At 40.0% G+C, this 18480-nt stretch overlaps 1 protein-coding gene across 3 annotated transcripts in view; it reads right to left on the bottom strand.

Moving 5' to 3' along the window:
- The window catches only part of LOC128701878 (organic cation transporter protein), a 181164-nt gene that overhangs the window by 157245 nt on the left and 5439 nt on the right, over positions 1-18480 (bottom strand). For 2 of the 3 annotated variants that reach the window (XM_053795846.2, XM_053795845.2), the window contains exon 2: positions 12850-13067. In XM_053795846.2, the coding sequence (XP_053651821.2) occupies positions 12850-12992 (143 nt within the window). In that variant the 5' untranslated portion in view covers positions 12993-13067. Of the gene's footprint in view, positions 1-12849; positions 13148-18480 lie in introns of all 3 variants that reach the window. The other variant, XM_053795844.2, reaches the window with a different exon arrangement.

Genomic DNA, 18480 nt, shown 5'->3' on the forward strand with positions numbered 1-18480 from the left:
CCCTGAGATCCTCCCAATGTGCTCTGTAAAAATCATTAGATAACCCATCTATTCCCGGTGCCTTCCCCTGACTCAACCCATTCACCACCTCCCCCACCTCTGCCCCCGTAATGCCTCCCTCCAACAAAACCCGATCCCCCTGCCCCACACCCTGCTGAACCCCTATAGCTCTAAATGATTCTAACCCAACCACCCCTCCCCTTCTCTTCCATTTCTCCGTAAACCAAAAATCAGCATACCTACTGATAAACTCTGTGTCAGAGAGACCCTGTCCCTGCACATAACCCTCCCCTCCCTCCACGACAATATGTGCCACCGTATTCCTCAACTGTCTGTCTTTGAATTTTCGGAGTACATACCCGGTTGGTCTATCACCCTTTAGTACATCCTCCAATCCTGCCCTAACCCTGAGTGCATCAAAACGTTCATTATGCATCTCCACTAAACGACTTCTAAGTTCCCCCATAACTCCTCCCACACCCTCCCTACCCCCCCCATAACAATCATTCAACTGGCCCTCTAAATAATTCTGCAATCCAAACCTCCATCGTGCCCGTTCCCTGCCCCTCTTCTTAAAAAATCCCGCAATCTGCACCTTTGCCTGCAACTCCCACCAATCTAGCAAATCCACCTCCTCATCCCTAGCCTCCCAAAACCCTTTCCACCATGTCTGAAAGGACCAACCTTGATCTTCCTCCTGTAAAAGCCTCACATTTAATTTCCAATAACTCTGAAAGATTCTCGGAATGCCATCCACCCGAAGGTCAGCCAACACTGCTCTGTGGTCAGATAAACCCACGTCTACTGTTCTAACCCTCTCCACTCCTATCCCCTGCCTCACATAAATCCTATCCAACCTTGCCTCATAACTCCCCTGTACATAGGTGTGCTCGACCTGAAACCCCCCCCTGCCGACCACATCTACAACCCCGACATCACGCAATGCATCCCGTAAGACACCCAACACGCACCCCGCCCCCCTAGGTATGACGTCTGCATGCCTAATCACACAATTCCAATCACCTCCAATTATCGCGATAGCAGGTAAACCCCTGAGATAGTATAACAATACATCCCGAACAAAGTCTGTTTTTATCCGCACGTTACCAATCGCTGGCATATAAACTCCCACAAAACATACCCTGCTCTCCCCCCACCACCCATCCACCCGAACAACCCTCCCCCCTCCCCCCTCCTCCCACCCCATGACTCGCAATGGACTGGTCTCCTTTACTAAAACAGCCACTCCTCCCTTTAAAAGCATTGCCATGCTTACAAACAACTTATAGCCTCTCAATCGCAACTCACTACCTGACTTATGGTTATGCTCCTGTAAGAAACAAACATCCACGTCATACCTTTTGAGGAACCACTCCAACCATACCCTTTTTACTTCAGTCTTTAGGCCATTAGCATTTAACGTTAAACACCTGAATGGTCAAGGAAAGGCGGCTTACCTCTGTGCCGCTGTGGCTTGCTTACACTCCCCTTCAAGCTGCTCACACTTTCCTTATTACATTTTTTAATAAGACCCCCTACCCCCCCTTGTCTCTCCCCCCCCGATTTTTCCTGTACTCCCCCCCCTGTAGGGGATTTGCGAACCACCTCTGCCCATGCCTTCTTACCTGGTCTTTGCCCAGGCGTTAAAACGTCATCTAATTCAGTCAACCCCGCTGGCCGCTTCCTAGAGCTGCCTCCCACAGCCATCTCTTCCTCAGGTACATCCTCCCTGTGCACCTCTGCCACTACAAGTGTATCCTTTCTATTATTCCCTGCTACTTCCGTCTTCTCTCTCTGCCCTTGCAATTGCTGCTTTTCACTGGTCCGTCCACCCATGTCCTCTCCAACCAAAGCCTCCTCCAAGAATTCCTGGAGCACTGACTCCAAGGACACCTCCTGTGTCGACTCCACCACTTCCGCCACCACCACAGGCGTTGGAGTAGGATCTCCATCCTCCACCGGGAGAGTGACACACGTCCCCATCTGTTCACCCTCCTTCTCCACCTCCTCACTCCATAGAGGAGTCCCAGACTTCGCCGCCTCCACCACACTCGCTTGCTGGACCTCCTCTACCGGGGCTGACACCCCTGGGGCAACTCTGCGTGCACATTGCGCCGCTATATGGTCATAAGAGCCACAAAGACGACACGTTCTCCTCTGCCCCACATACGAGACATATACCTGATTTCTGGTACCCGTCAACATGACATACGAAGGTATAGGCGTCTTCAAGGTCATCTTGATGTTGTATGACCCTTCCGGGAGGCCCTCATATGGTCCATCCCGCCATACCCCTCCTCTAGCTTCATGAATGACTCCATATTTTCTAAAAACTTCCACTATACTAAACTTAGTTGCCTCAAAGGGTACATTCCTCACTCGTACCCACGTGTAGTAAGTAGACACGTCATGCATGCATACATCCAACGTCGAGTTGAGGCACATTCGGCGTTCCTGATACTCCTCCACCACACTGCTGTAGTAACTAGTCCTCAGGAACTTCACAAAAACTCGTCTCATCCCATTAAGAGCCACACCATACAGCTCCTCATTAGGGATTCCATATAAATCCCTAATAATCGCAGGAAGAAGGACGTTCGTCGAATCAGGGCTCAGAGAACCCTTCAACAGCTCAATGCAGACTGTATTAATTCTCCTGCCGGTGTACTCCGCCATGTCTGAACAGTGAAAATGCGCAGTAACCAGGTGTAGTAGGAGCTACTGCGCAGTGCGTCCGCACGGCCCAACAGCGATGCGAACAATGATGTGTTCCTTGCCCGGTAAGTTATGAAGTAAAATAATTCGGTAACTGTTACCTTATATTCTGCGTCACAACTCCCAGAATTTGTGTATTCTTGCTGATTTTTTTTATTAATTCATTTCCCATTTTATTGTGTGTTGAACATTCTTTTGTGCTCATTCTTTTTATTTAGCTAGTATCTAATTTATTCTGTCTCCACAGACAATAGTGCCATTATTTTGTTTGAAGCAAGACAATTATTTCCAATTTTTGTCAGCACAAGACCGTATTGCAAGAAAATTATCATAGTATTGCACAGATATTGATGTGTTGTGTTCCTGCCTCATGGTAAGTGTTAACCTTTCTCTGTTTTGTGTTTTATGCCCTCTATTATTTTTCATATTTCATTGAACAAATTCACTCTTAGTGCAATTTTTAACTTTTTTTTTTAAAGTAAAGCATTCTTTTGCTTGTTCAGTAAGTGTTTACCTAAGCTGCAGTTAAGAGTTAAAGTGTTCAATCAGTTCATTCCTTGATATTTTTTTTATTGTTTGTGTAAACTGCATTTTCTTGTGTGCAGTTTTTTTTTTACTGTATGTATTGACTCATTCTGCTATGATTCTTGTGCAAGTATTGTGCTGTCATTAATTTCCTTTCAGAAATTTTTTACGTAGTGTTGTGTTGTGCAGTAATTTTTGATTAGTAATTATTATTTGCAATATTGCTACAGTTTATTTCAGAGCAATATTCTGTGATTTCAGTTTTACATTTCTTGTTCTGTGCATAATATTTCATTCTTTGTGTGTCATTTTATTTTTTTTAGAGCATTGCTTTCCCAGTACATTCTAATTTTACACAAGATTTATTGATTTTATTTTATAATTTTTTGATTGATTTATCATTTACTGTTGAATTTTTTTATTGAATTGAGAGTAAAGACAACTCACTGAGCCATTAATTCAAATTAAAGTAAATTTGAGTAAATCTGATTTGATTAAAGTACAATTTCTCTTGATTATCAAAGTGTTGCTTATCTATTTGAGTGTTTTATATGAGTTTTCTTTGCTCTACAGTGTGACTTGTTATTTTTCCTTTACTTATGCAGAACAGTTAAGTATTTTCTCCCATTTCAGTTTACTGTGTCATATTCCGTCTGTTATTCTTGCTCTTATGTCCTTGAGTAAATTCCCAGAGAAGATGTTCCAGTCACATTTCAATGCTTACTTAGTGTATTATGCCAGTCCAAGTAAACATGAATCAGCCCACAGTCCTAATATTCCCTTACTGACTGAAAGACTATACCTAGCTAGACAATGTGTTTGTTCTCACAGCTTGTATCTGAGATTTGTTAAAGTGCTGTGAAATATGAAGTTCAGATTAAGTTCCTATAGATCCATGCATTACTTATTAACGTAGCTGAGCAGTCAGGCACTAGTAATACTGTCACTCCTGTCTGGAATCCAGCCACAATATCGTGCACACAGTATAGTGAACAGTTACCTTAGGTTTCAGAGGAACCTCAGACAACCCTGTGTGCTGAGACTACTATCCATGCGATGGCGAGTTGTTCAAGCAGTTTCCTTTGAGGGGACACTTTGTGAAGAACGTTACTTGTAATGAGTTATGTCATCTCTTGCTGATGTCGCAAGCCGTTGCAGAAAGATGTTTCAGTGAATAGTGTACTCACTTTAGTGTTGTTGTTGTTCCTTGTGTTCCAGATGGTGATACTATCCTAGTTGACAGTAATCCGTGCAATGTATAAGTTATTTCTCGAGTATTCTTCACATGTTGTTAATGTTTATAGAGCAGTCTCTCTCTAGCTGACACCTCGTGTCACTGTGTGCTACTCAGAATGAATACCAGTATTGTTGACTGTGTTCATTTCTTTTTCTCTGTGCTTGCAGTGAGAGATAGTAGATCTGTTCTCCCTTGCTCATATTGCTTGTTATAGCGTTATTATTTTCTACCAGGGAGAGTCATCCACTCCACATTATGCGTTGCATGGTGTAGAGAAGCGTTTGCCTTATGAGTTGTTACATTCTGCACCAAAACCCAATTACAACCCTGATGATTTCATTGCAACTCGTACCAGCTTAGCTCAAAGTGTTTTTAGAATAATCCACGAGACACTTTGCAAGTCAACAGCAAAATTTACAAAAGTAACTAATAGCCGTGCTAAACCAACCAGAGTTAAAGTGGGTTTGAGAGTAATGCTGACTAACTTCAACAAAACATCCGCAATGCCTAAGCTCGATTAAAAGTTTGTTGGTTTTTATTGAGTAGTTGAACATATCCATGGCAATAAGTATAAGGTTAGAGAAATTAGTACTGGTCAGTATAAAGAATCGCATTTAGATCATATGAAGTTAGTATGTGATGTTGAGGATATTTCAACCCAGACTAATGTGACAGACCCCGACAATCCTCCTGACTCTGTACCCTCTACCTCTAGCACTCAGTCAGATGATCAACTTGAATGTCGTTATTCTTTGTGTACACGACAAGTAATGAGAAACCTCCAAGTATCTTTTGTAGATACTTCGAGGTTTCTCATTACTTGCCTCAGTCAAGGCATGTGTTAGCCATTGCAAAGGAATTCGATCCTGAACATCAAAATGGTATACAATACCGACAGATTGGTAGGTAAGACACATAGGCAACAGTTAGGCAACTTTATTCCGAACCGTTTCGCCTACACATTAGGCTTCTTCAGTCGAATACAGAAAGGCAGGAACAGTAGAGATGTGAAGACGATGTAATCAGTCCATCACCCTTGAAGTCGTAGAATTTTGAGGTTGTCAGTCCCTCAGCCTGGAGAAGTTCAGTTCCATAGTCAGGAACTATCTGAAGATCAAGCGACAGTGCGGAGACTGAAATACTGTCGGAAGGAGAGGTGCAGAGTAGCAGTAGTAGTGAGAATGTAGCCACTGAGAGGTCAGGTCCCTCTCAGATCCAACAGTTCTCACTTGAAAAGGTTGTCCAAGGTGTTTTCTGTACCAAGAGGCCCTGTGTTGCAGTGTCTGACAAGATGAACATCAAAATGGTATACAATACCGACAGATTGGTAGGTAAGACACATAGGCAACAGTTAGGCAACTTTATTCCGAAACGTTTCGCCTACAGAAAACACCTTGGACAACCTTTTCAAGTGAGAACTGTTGGTTCTGAGGGACCTGACCTCTCAGTGGCTACATTCTCACTACTACTGCTACTCTGCACCTCTCCTTCCGACAGTATTTAAGTCTCCGCACTGTCGCTTGATCTTCAGATAGTTCCTGACTATGGAACTGAACTTCTCCAGGCCGAGGGACTGACAACCTCAAATTGTACGACTTCAAGGGTGATGGACTGATTACATCGTCTTCACATCTCTACTGTTCCTGCCTTTCTGTATTCGACTGAAGAAGCCTAATGTGTAGGCGAAACGGTTCGGAATAAAGTTGCCTAACTGTTACCTATGTGTCTTACCTACGAATTCGATCCTCCCAAAGACGATAACCGTTCTGCATATGTAAATCTTACCCTCGCAGAGTTGGGTTTAAATGTACATAGCCTGTATAAAAAGATGTTCAAGGTGAATGAAGTTGTTAACTGTGTATTTTTTTATTAGCTGATCAGTTTTCAGATTTTTTTTGTGTGTTCACGCTCCCTCCTAAATTCTGAGAATTTAGCAGTAATGATCTATGCGTGCCAGATCTGTCTTTGCTGTTAATTACTTTCATCTTTGTAAATATATATTCTTCCTCAGAATCCTTAGAGTGCATGAATACAGATCGATCGATCAATTCCTTCCTTTATTATATTATGATTTGTTCTTATAACTCATAATGTATTATGATACCACCCATTACGATCCCATCCATTAGTTCTAAGTTGCATATGTCTTTGCTATTGTATAGAATCAGCCCAGAGCCACCTGCATGTTCAGCCTATAGCATAATATTGTATGTTGAGACGACATACGTAACATGACTGAGTTGTCAGCATAGTTGCTAATCCCCTGTATATGTATATGTTATCTAAGTATCAAAGTACAATCGATATGTTTTACATAGTTGGCCCCTTGACAGGCTCAGTGACTAGCATGTGTGATGTCATGTGATGCCACATGTGAGTGCTGCACTCCCGGTCTCCTCCTCACTCCACCCATAGGTCTGCGACAAGGCAACACAGCAAGGCTGGGTTCCCCTTTTACACTTTGCCAATATAAGTGTTACCATCCAACAAGTGTGTTTAACTCCAACCATCATATCTCCACAAACCCTCCCAACATAGACGTAAAAAATAAAGCACGAAAATTTAAACACTGAAGAAAGAAAAATATATTGCAAACAGAATGTAATGAACACTGAGTCTAATCAAAAGTCTCTGAATGTCACTAAGAAATCACTGAAAAAGAAATGTCACTAAGAAATCACTGAGAACAAAAAAAAAATGTCTCAACACTTGCAAATGTCTCTGTAAAAAGCTTATTATTCCTGGAGCAATGTCACTGGAGAATGAGGGAAGTGGTGGTGGAAGGGTGTTGAGTCTTGTGGGCTGGCAGCGATCTCTACTCGGCGATTTCTCGAAGAATTTGCACTTAAACTCGAGGAACCCACATAGCTAGGCTTTTTTTCCATTGGCGCTCAGGTATGATGGAACAATCTTGGGTCTTGACCCGCTATGTGAGCCATAAAATATGGCACTAGGACCCGATATAAGTGTGAAAAACAATGGTGGTGAAGGCAGCGTGCTGGGACACTGCTTGAGTGGCTAGGCCGACTAGATAAGCAGCATAACCCACGTGCTCTGGGTACACCCATGCTAGGTACAAAAATATTCTAAGCCAAGCTGGCTTAAAAACCCACAAAATACCACAACACCACAGGGATGGTATAAGCACTCAGGATGGCTTGGAACTGGGAGCACAAATCGATGGTGAAGGCTGGAACTCACGTGGCTTTCTTGAGTACCGGGTTTAGTCACTGGGTTAGTTGGCTTACTGAATGGCTGGCTTAACCCGTCACACAGACTGGCTTGAGAACTTGTAACGATGAGCACAGCAGGGGTGGAAAGCTGGCTTAGGAGGCAAGGCTGGGACTGAGTCAGGCTGGGTGGCTTAGAGCTTGACTCCCTCTCACAGACTGGCTTGGCAGCTTGGCTTAATTTGCAAACCCTTGGAAGTAATGCAAATAAGCAGAAAAAAACACTAAGACACAAAGACTGACCAGGAAGCAGGAAGCAAACAGGCTGGTGGATGCTTGCTCGGGGTAGCTGGCTGCTAGGCTCCCATGCGGTCGACACACAATATCCCTCGGCTGGTAGAATTTAATCTCCGTACATCTGCGTAAATTTCAAATTGATGCGCTCACCGCTGTCAGCATTTGTTGAGGGTTCGTAGAAATATGATGGTTGGAGATAAACACACTTATTGGGTGGTAACACTTATATTAGCAGAGTGTGAGAGGAGAGCCCAGCCTAGCCTGTCCTGTTGCCTTTAGGTCTTCGCGTGAAATGAAGAAGGGACAGCGCTTCTCACAGTCACATGCGGCATCATGTGACATCACACATGATAGCCCCTAGGCCTAGCAAGGGATCGTGTACATAAAGTATATAGATGGTACTAACTACGATACATATACAGGGGATCAGCAACTATGCTGACATCATTACACTACAGTATACTTGGTTTCATTACACTACAGTATACTTGGTGTCATTGTACTATAGTATACTTGGTGTCATTACACTACAGTATACTTGGTTTCATTACACTACAGTATACTTGGTGTCATTACACTACAGTATACTTGGTTTCATTACACTACAGTATACTTGGTTTCATTACACTACAGTATACTTGGTGTCATTGTACTAAGGTATATTTGGTGTCATTACACTACAGTATACTTGGTGTCATTGTACTATAGTATACTTGGTTTCATTACACTACAGTATACTTGGTGTCATTACACTACAGTATATTTGGTGTCATTACACTACAGTATACTTGGTGTCATTGTACTATAGTATACTTGGTTTCATTACACTACAGTATACTTGGTTTCATTACACTACAATATACTTGGTTTCATTACACTACAGTATACTTGGTGTCATTGTACTATAGTATACTTGGTGTCATTACACTACAGTATATTTGGTGTCATTACACTACAGTATACTTGGTTTCATTACACTACAGTATACTTGGTGTCATTACACTACAGTATACTTGGTTTCATTACACTACAGTATACTTGGTGTCATTGTACTATAGTATACTTGGTTTCATTACACTACAGTATACTTGGTTTCATTACACTACAGTATACTTGGTTTCATTGTACTATAGTATACTTGGTTTCATTACACTACAGTATACTTGGTTTCATTACACTACAGTATACTTGGTGTCATTGTACTATAGTATACTTGGTGTCATTACACTACAGTATACTTGGTTTCATTACACTACAGTATACTTGGTGTTATTGTACTATAGTATATTTGGTGTCATTACACTACAGTATACTTGGTTTCATTACACTACAGTATACTTGGTTTCATTACACCACAGTATACTTGGTGTCATTGTACTATAGTATACTTGGTGTCATTACACTACAGTATACTTGGTGTCATTACACTACAGTATACTTGGTGTCATTACACTACAGTATACTTGGTGTCATTACATTACAGTATACTTGGTGTCATTGTACAATAGTATACTTGGTGTCATTACACTACACTACAGTATACTTGGTGTCATTACACTACAGTATACTTGGTGTCATTGTATAATAGTATACTTGGTGTCATTACACTACACTACAGTATACTTGGTGTCATTGTACTATAGTATACTTGGTGTCATTACACTACAGTATACTTGGTGTCATTACACTACAGTATACTTGGTGTCATTACACTACAGTATATTTGGTGTCATTACACTACAGTATACTTGGTGTCATTACACTACAGTATACTTGGTGTCATTACACTACAGTATATTTGGTTTCATTACACTACACTACAGTATACTTGGTGTCATTACACTACAGTATATTTGGTGTCATTACACTACAGTATATTTGGTGTCATTACACTACTGTATACTTGGTGTCATTGTACTATAGTATACTTGGTGTCATTACACTACAATATACTTGGTTTCATTACACTACAGTATACTTGGTGTCATTACACTACAGTATACTTGGTTTCATTACACTACAGTATACTTGGTGTCATTACACTACAGTATACTTGGTTTCATTACACTACAGTATACTTGGTGTCATTACACTACAGTATACTTGGTTTCATTACACTACAGTATACTTGGTTTCATTACACTACAGTATACTTGGTGTCATTACACTACAGTATACTTGGTTTCATTACACTACAGTATACTTGGTGTCATTACACTACAGTATACTTGGTTTCATTACACTACAGTATACTTGGTGTCATTACACTACAGTATACTTGGTGTCATTGTACTATAGTATACTTGGTTTCATTACACTACACTACAGTATACTTGGTGTCATTACACTACAGTATACTTGGTTTCATTACACTACAATATACTTGGTGTCATTACACTACAGTATACTTGGTGTCATTACACTACAGTATACTTGGTTTCATTACACTACAATATACTTGGTGTCATTACACTACAGTATATTTGGTGTCATTACACTACAGTATACTTGGTGTCATTACTCTACAGTATACTTGGTGTCATTACACTACAGTATACTTGGTGTCATTACTCTACACTAAAGTATACTTGGTCTCATTACTCTACAGTATACTTGGTGTCATTACACTACAGTATACTTGGTGTCATTACACTACAGTATACTTGGTGTCATTACACTACACTAAAGTATACTTGGTCTCATTACTCTACAGTATACTTGGTGTCATTACACTACAGTATACTTGGTGTCATTACACTACACTAAAGTATACTTGGTCTCATTACTCTACAGTATACTTGGTGTCATTACACTACAGTATACTTGGTGTCATTACGCTACAGTATACTTGGTGTCATTACACTACAGTATACTTGGTGTCATTACGCTACAGTATACTTGGTGTCATTACACTACAGTATACTTGGTGTCATTACACTACAGTATACTTGGTTTCATTACACTACAATATACTTGGTTTCATTACACTACAATATACTTGGTTTCATTACACTACACTATACTTGGTGTCATTACACTACAGTATACTTGGTTTCATTACACTACAGTATACTTGGTGTCATTACTCTACAGTATACTTGGTGTCATTACACTACAGTATACTTGGTGTCATTACTCTACAGTATACTTGGTGTCATTACACTACAGTATACTTGGTGTCATTACACTACAGTATACTTGGTTTCATTACACTACAGTATACTTGGTGTCATTACTCTACAGTATACTTGGTGTCATTACACTACAGTATACTTGGTGTCATTACTCTACAGTATACTTGGTGTCATTACACTACACTATACTTGGTGTCATTACACTACAGTATACTTGGTTTCATTACACTACAGTATACTTGGTTTCATTACACTACAGTATACTTGGTTTCATTACACTACAGTATACTTGGTGTCATTACACTACAGTATACTTGGTGTCATTACACTACAGTATACTTGGTTTCATTACACTACAATATACTTGGTTTCATTACACTACAATATACTTGGTTTCATTACACTACAGTATACTTGGTGTCATTACACTACAATATACTTGGTTTCATTACACTACAGTATACTTGGTGTCATTACACTACAGTATACTTGGTTTCATTACACTACAGTATACTTGGTTTCATTACACTACAGTATACTTGGTGTCATTACACCAACCAGCTACTCACGGGCCTCCTGTAGTCCTTCTAAAAAATGGATGCTGCACTGGCATGAATTTATTAATTTACATTTATGGAGGTTCATCACTGCAGAGTGTCAACAGTTACACAATATTTAAAGTTATTTTACACCCACTTTATCACCACCTCTAGCAACCACCATTCAATTTTGGTCAGTGTTGGTATATCCTAACAGCACACGCAGATGGTGCTATGAGCCCCACACTTCCTGGGACACTGTTGGTGTATCCTAACAGCACACGCAGATGGTGCTATGAGCCCCACACTTCCTGGGACACTGTTGGTGTATCCTAACAGCACACGCAGATGGTGCTATGAGCCCCACACTTCCTGGGACACTGTTGGTGTATCCTAACAGCACACGCAGATGGTGCTATGAGCCCCACACTTCCTGGGACACTTCCTTCATTTGTATACTCTTTATTTAGATATTATTCTTCTGTATACATCAATTTATAGGTGGGAAAAGCAAAATGAACATTCAGGATGTTCATAATGTTAACCCTTTACTATAGTGTGGCTAGTGACAATAACTATATTTTCGGTATTGAACTGAGCATAGCGATTGCTATTAAGTCAAAACTAGCCACCTCAATATATCTAGGGGACCCATGATATATGTACACATAACTAGCAACTTCAAACCTGAACCCTTAGTAGGTCCAGAGCAATGATGGTGTGCAGGTGGTTAAGCCTCTGGTAATTAGTTATAGATACGCTTGCAATATATTTATTTTTAGCTGATTAATTTTATTTTTTTAATGTTTCTTATCTTATTTAGGGTGAATTTTAGACATTCAAAAAATAAAAGTCTAATTAATTAAACAATTGCTATGATTATTCATAAAAATTCGGTGGGCAGCGCTACTACCTTCAGTATCTCAGAAGCAGGTTGAAATATATATAAATCAATTAACCACCTGTATATATATATGTATATATATATATATATATATATATATATATATATATATATATATATATATATATATATATATATATATATATATATATATATATATATATATGTGTGTGTGTGTGTGTGTGTGTGTGTGTGTGTGTGTGTGTGTTTGTGTGTGTGTGTGTATGTGTGTGTGTGTGTGTGTGTGTGTGTGTGTGTGTGTGTGTGTGTGTGTGTGCGTGCGTGTGTGTGCGTGTGTGTGTATTAACATTCAAGAGGAATGATTTACCTGTATTTGACAGGATTGGCGAGAAATGTCATGGAGACCGCTGACATGGATGTAATGAAGAGCCCAATACTGGCTAAACCAAACACGTATTTCTGGTATCTGCCAAAATGGCCTACAGCGTCACTGATGGCTTCGAAATCCATTGTTGAAAACTTTGCTTTATTCTTTTCTTTGAAATCCTTCACGTTCTGTAATTTGCTCTCTTTTTCAGTCGTGTACTAACAAAAGGATGTTAATTTTACTCATTTCCTCCCATTTCCTAGGGGCTACTTAGCCACTACAGGTTTAGAGTTTTCCACTGAATAAAATATGGTTGGACTCAGTGTTATTTAAGATTCTGAGGAAGCTTAAATAACACTGAGTCAAAGGATGCACAGACGCTTTTAATTGTTATAGTTTTCATTGTATACCAAGCATTATCAAGCCCTACTTTCAAAAACTTCTTCACAATAACAGGTTTCTCTGATCGTGGATGTTTTTTCATTATGAGTGTGTGCATTACACAGTATTTTTAAGGACCCTCTTCATTTTATAAGAAACCAATAGTGGTCGTTAAAATGATGGAACTATTTGTATACAACACCAACTGCCCTGGATACCTTCTAAAAGGGACCAGGAGGTACAGACCCCATAAGAGAAACCAAAGTAGTTATGACAATCCCACTCCAAGTGATTTTTTAGTGACAGGAAGCGAAGAAAGAAACTGGAAGGAAATAACCAAAATAGCCAACCTCCTTGGACTCTTGTTGGACTGGACGTACAGCCAGTGACTTCTCATGGCACTCCAGAACCACAACTATGATGCCAATAACAAAATCCCCCAACAAACACACAATATGACCTCGTTTCTATTTACTAATGTACAAGGCCTCAAGCCAAGCTCCATCAGACTTCTAGAGAACTCAAATGCGATGTTTGCAGCCTTCACAAGACCCACACAAAAGATCACTTTGACAAAGAATGTGGAAAACTGGGTATAACCATTTTAGATGCGATAGAAAGAAGAGGCAACAAGGTGAAGGGAGGGAGGTTGGCCTGTTTGTGAAAGAATCGCTTATCTGCACAGAGATGCTGAACACCACAACTAAGTAGTTGAAGTTCTATCAGTAGAGATGGAGAACGAAAACCTAATAATCGTGGCTGTGTATAAGCCACAAGATGCAACCTCCCAACAGTTCAAAGAACAGCTACTGAAAATTGATTACTGTCTGGAAAGTCTTCCACCTCCATCCCCAGACATCTTACTGCTTGGTAATTTCAACCTAAGGCATACAAAATGAAAGAATGTAGTAAATAATGTAACAGCAGAAAGTCACTGGAGGCAGAACAGAAGAAAATTATCACACTTGAGCTGCTAAATTTCTACAATAAACACACCCTAAGTCAGTAGATAGTGGAGTCAACAAGACTGGAAAACACACTTCACCTCATTTTCACAAATACTGAGGACCTGTAAAAAACATAACAATAACAAAACAACAAATTCCCATCGCAATCCAATCGAAGTTCAGACATGCACGAGGGTATTGACCAGCAAAATGCACGAGCTATGAAGGTGTCTTCAGTAAATACAACTTCAATAACAAGGAACATCAACTGGGATCAGGTGAACCTTGTCTTAAATGAAACATGTTGGGAAGATATCTTAAATAACATGAATTCAAACCAATGCCTTGAAAGGAACAGCTTCCTGACAGCTGAAGTATATTCAAGGCATATTCCTCTAAGAGATAAGAGAGAAAAAGACGTTCCCTCTACAGAAGATGAAGAAGAATCACTGAATTCTTCACAAACGCTGGATTATCTGATACACGGAAGGAAGTACTGACCAGGAGAGTGGAAAGCATCTAGCTTAAGTTAAAGGATTCATACAGGATCTAGAAGAGGCATCAGAAGCTAAAATGATAAGTGAAGTGGAAAGAAATTCGAAATATTTCTTTTCAGTTGCAAAAAAAAAAACTAGGCAAAAAACAGATCTAATATCGGGCCTTCGTTCAGACAAGACGGAACTTACACAGATGACAACAAAAAAATGAGTGAGATATTGAAGTCTCAGTGTGACTGTGTGTTTAGCGAGCCACTAATCAGTCAAAAGATCGACAATCCAAATTATTTTTTTTCATAAATGAGCCTCAAAACTCTATAAATGTATGCCAATTTTCTGACGTTACCCTAACTCGAGAACGGTATTGACAACATGTCTGTGGAAAATATTTTAATTTTCCGAAGCTATAGTGCCTAATAGGTGTTTAATGGGTCGATATGGGTCAAAAATGTATTTGAAAATGGAATAGAACCAAGAGTTCCCTCTGCGTCTGCGCGGATGTGCGGGGGAAGAGGTCGACACAGGGCATGGATTAAGCGGGAGTGTTTTGAATGGATTTAAGAGGCTGGAAAAGCATGGGACCAGGAAATTGGCGTTCACGGCTGCTTAAGGATTAATATAGGCCTCACTTCAAAATAGGAAATGTCGTAATTGTTCCTGGTGAAGAGTGAGGGAACATGATTTACGGGACCACCGTAACAAAATAGTAAAATGAGTGAATAATGATAGGACCCGTGGTGACTGGCGCGTCGCCATGGAGTGTGTCCCAGGTTAAAATACCCATGGTTTAATCATCACTCATCAGTCTCAGATCTTAATGGAGTGGCCTCCAATGTGTATAATAATTAGGGGACATTAAACAGTATGGTGGGCTAAGAAGTAATCAGTGATAATAACACCAAGTTAAGAGAATGTGTGAAGTGAAATGAGTCGCCGTTCTCAGAGTGAGCATCTGTTTATCTCGTGTTCCTGTCTCGAGGATAGTGAAGTTTTTATGGAGTTACGACTTCTAAACCGGGACAAACCAACGGATACCTCGTCCTGCTGGAATAAGAACTGTCTCAGTGTAACAGGACATCGAAATGAGATGGTGAATGGAGGAAATAAGGAGCATCAGTCACCCACAGTTAAGTAACCTTTCTAGTTATAGCAGACTGATACTGGCCAGTTAGGTATGTTGTAATTGGATAGGTTATTGGTGATCCAGCTACATCAAGTGACCACCAGAGAATATCTGGTAAATGGTGGGATTATGTACAAGTGTTTTTCCTTGATGGATATATCCATGTGTAACCTACCCCCCTTCCCTTCATTCAGTTAAACTAATATAATCTATACAGTCCAAAATTAAATAGTAGCGCCGTACTTGTGGGTGCTATCCAATTTATAATGGTCTCGGATAGATATGGATAAGATTGTGAGTGTCGAAGGCCACCTGCAGTGACCAGGGGTGGGTAAGTTTTCTCACATGTCTACATGGGGTGACTACGGTAAACAATATAGTTTTTGTCTCCCAATGAGATTACTCGTATGCATGTAATGCTGAGGTACATACAGGTAACACCCTAGAAAATTTTCCATATCTGCCCGCTGGTCCTTCCTGAACCGGATGCAATCAGTGAAAAATTAATTAATAATTAAGTGACTGATTGTAGGAAGTGGGTATAGAGTACACAAATTTAATCGATCGTGTGGTGGATGATAATTAGCCCAATTAATTGCTAGCACATGTGTGGCTAGGATTTATACAAGAGTAAAGTGCAAGATTTACTCTTATAAGGCGCCTACTTAAGTTGTATAATCAGTGATTAATAATTCTCTAACTATGACTGGATCTGATGGAGTTAATGTGGCTGACAAGTCCGTGGATTTTAGAGTAATGAAAGAATCATTACAGGCTATTAAATGCCATATGACGAAGGCATGCAAGTGCTTGGATTTAATGAATCAAAGAACCGTGAAACCTAATGAATTAAAGTTATATTTAGATGCTTTAGAGAGTAGATTTGAGTGGTACAAATTGTGGTTTAAAGACTGTGAAAGAGATCTGCTGGAGAATTGAGCAGATGGAATGGAAATGAATGTCTTAATTAATCAACATTACGAATTGGAAGAAAAACTGTCTTGTAAAAGTAAGGCTTTGAATAAATTGAAGGGTGTAAGCCAGGCAGTTGATCAACCTCTTAATGCAAAGGGTGTGTTTGCCAAAACCTCCAGAGTACGGTCTGGAGGAAATCAGACTAGGTCGGCAAGAATTAATTGTTCAATTGCAGACCAGTCAGCCAAACAGTTCTAAGGATATAACACATAATGACTCTGAAGTATCTGTCAAGTCTCAAAAGTGAAAAATAATCCCAGTGGTAATAATCATAATTAAGAGTTAAATAGGCACATATCAAGTGAAAGGAATCAGTAATAGTGGTTCCTCACATCAAGGTAAGAGGAATAAGTACCTCAATAAAGGTAACCCAGTTAATAAGAGGTCAGGCAAGGAAAAGAGAGACTGTCTCTTCTGCATGGGTACTCATTTTACTAAGAATTGTAATGCCTATAATTCATGGGATATTAAAGTGGAAAGAATGAAAGAACTTGATAGATTTATCAGATGTCTAGACAATCATAATGTAAAGGATTGTCATACCAAATTGAACAGTTGCTATCAATGCAACAAGGGAAGGCACCATACAGTTATGTGCAGGGTTGTATGTGATTCTTATAATAATGGTGACAATAATGACACTACATTGACTGATGTAAAGGTTGCAGCTAATGGCAATAATGATGGCCTAGCTGAGGTAGCCTTGCCGGTGTTGGATGTAATAATTCAGGATAAAGGGCATAAATCCAAAACCATGCGGCGTCACTCTCCTCAACACTGGTACTGGCCATGTAATATATGGCAGACTACCGCCTAGTAATAATGACTAGAGGAAGTAGTGAATACAGTCACAGTGTCTTATAAAAGGTCAACCTAGTACAAGTATTCTTCTATCGAGAATGATGTTGAACCAGTCTAATTTGTGGGAGCTGGACAGCATAGGGATTAATATAAATGAGGAAAGTCCAAATGATTCCTTTACTCAGGAACAATACCTGAAGGATGTTAAATTTGAATCTGGACATTATTGGGTGCGATTTCCGTGGAAGCTAAACCGTCCAGAATTATCTACTAATTATAGGATGGCGTATGGACAGTTAACTGGCCCAGCTCTGCGAACTGAGCAAGATACCAAAATTGTTGACTGCTTTTAATGATATAATTAACAAACAGTTAAATAATAAATTGTTCTTACTTCAGGCGACGATAAATGCACACTTTAAGTGCACAGGTGGTCCACTGAGCGAAGTGATTGGGTAAATAATCTTATGTGGACCATTTCCGGGTGTGACGTCAACTGAAGAGGAACTAATGAGGATATGTGAAGGGGTTAATGAAATAATGCAAGGTGCAAGGATGCCCCTGAGTGAATGAAACAGTAATTAGTCCATTTTGAGGGATCAATAAATATGGATAGCCCTGGAGTTGAAGTGCCTATATGCACAGAACCCCTGGGCTAAGGTGGATTACATTACCAAAATAATCAACGCTTCATCCATGCTGAAGGTCACCCTCTTACCTGATCTACCCGAGACCGCCGCCACCTGTGCCGACCTACACCTCGAATCTCCATCTCAGTCACCAATTGCAAAGAAAGCTAAATTACATCCACCTGTGAGTCGTCCACAAGAAACTACACACCCACTAGAAACAACGAGAGAAGACCGAAACATCAAAAATATAGCACCTATCACCCTGTACACATGCA

Source organism: Cherax quadricarinatus, chromosome 69, assembly GCF_038502225.1.
Source record: "Cherax quadricarinatus isolate ZL_2023a chromosome 69, ASM3850222v1, whole genome shotgun sequence".
In the NCBI taxonomy this organism is placed as follows: Eukaryota; Metazoa; Arthropoda; class Malacostraca; order Decapoda; family Parastacidae; genus Cherax; species Cherax quadricarinatus.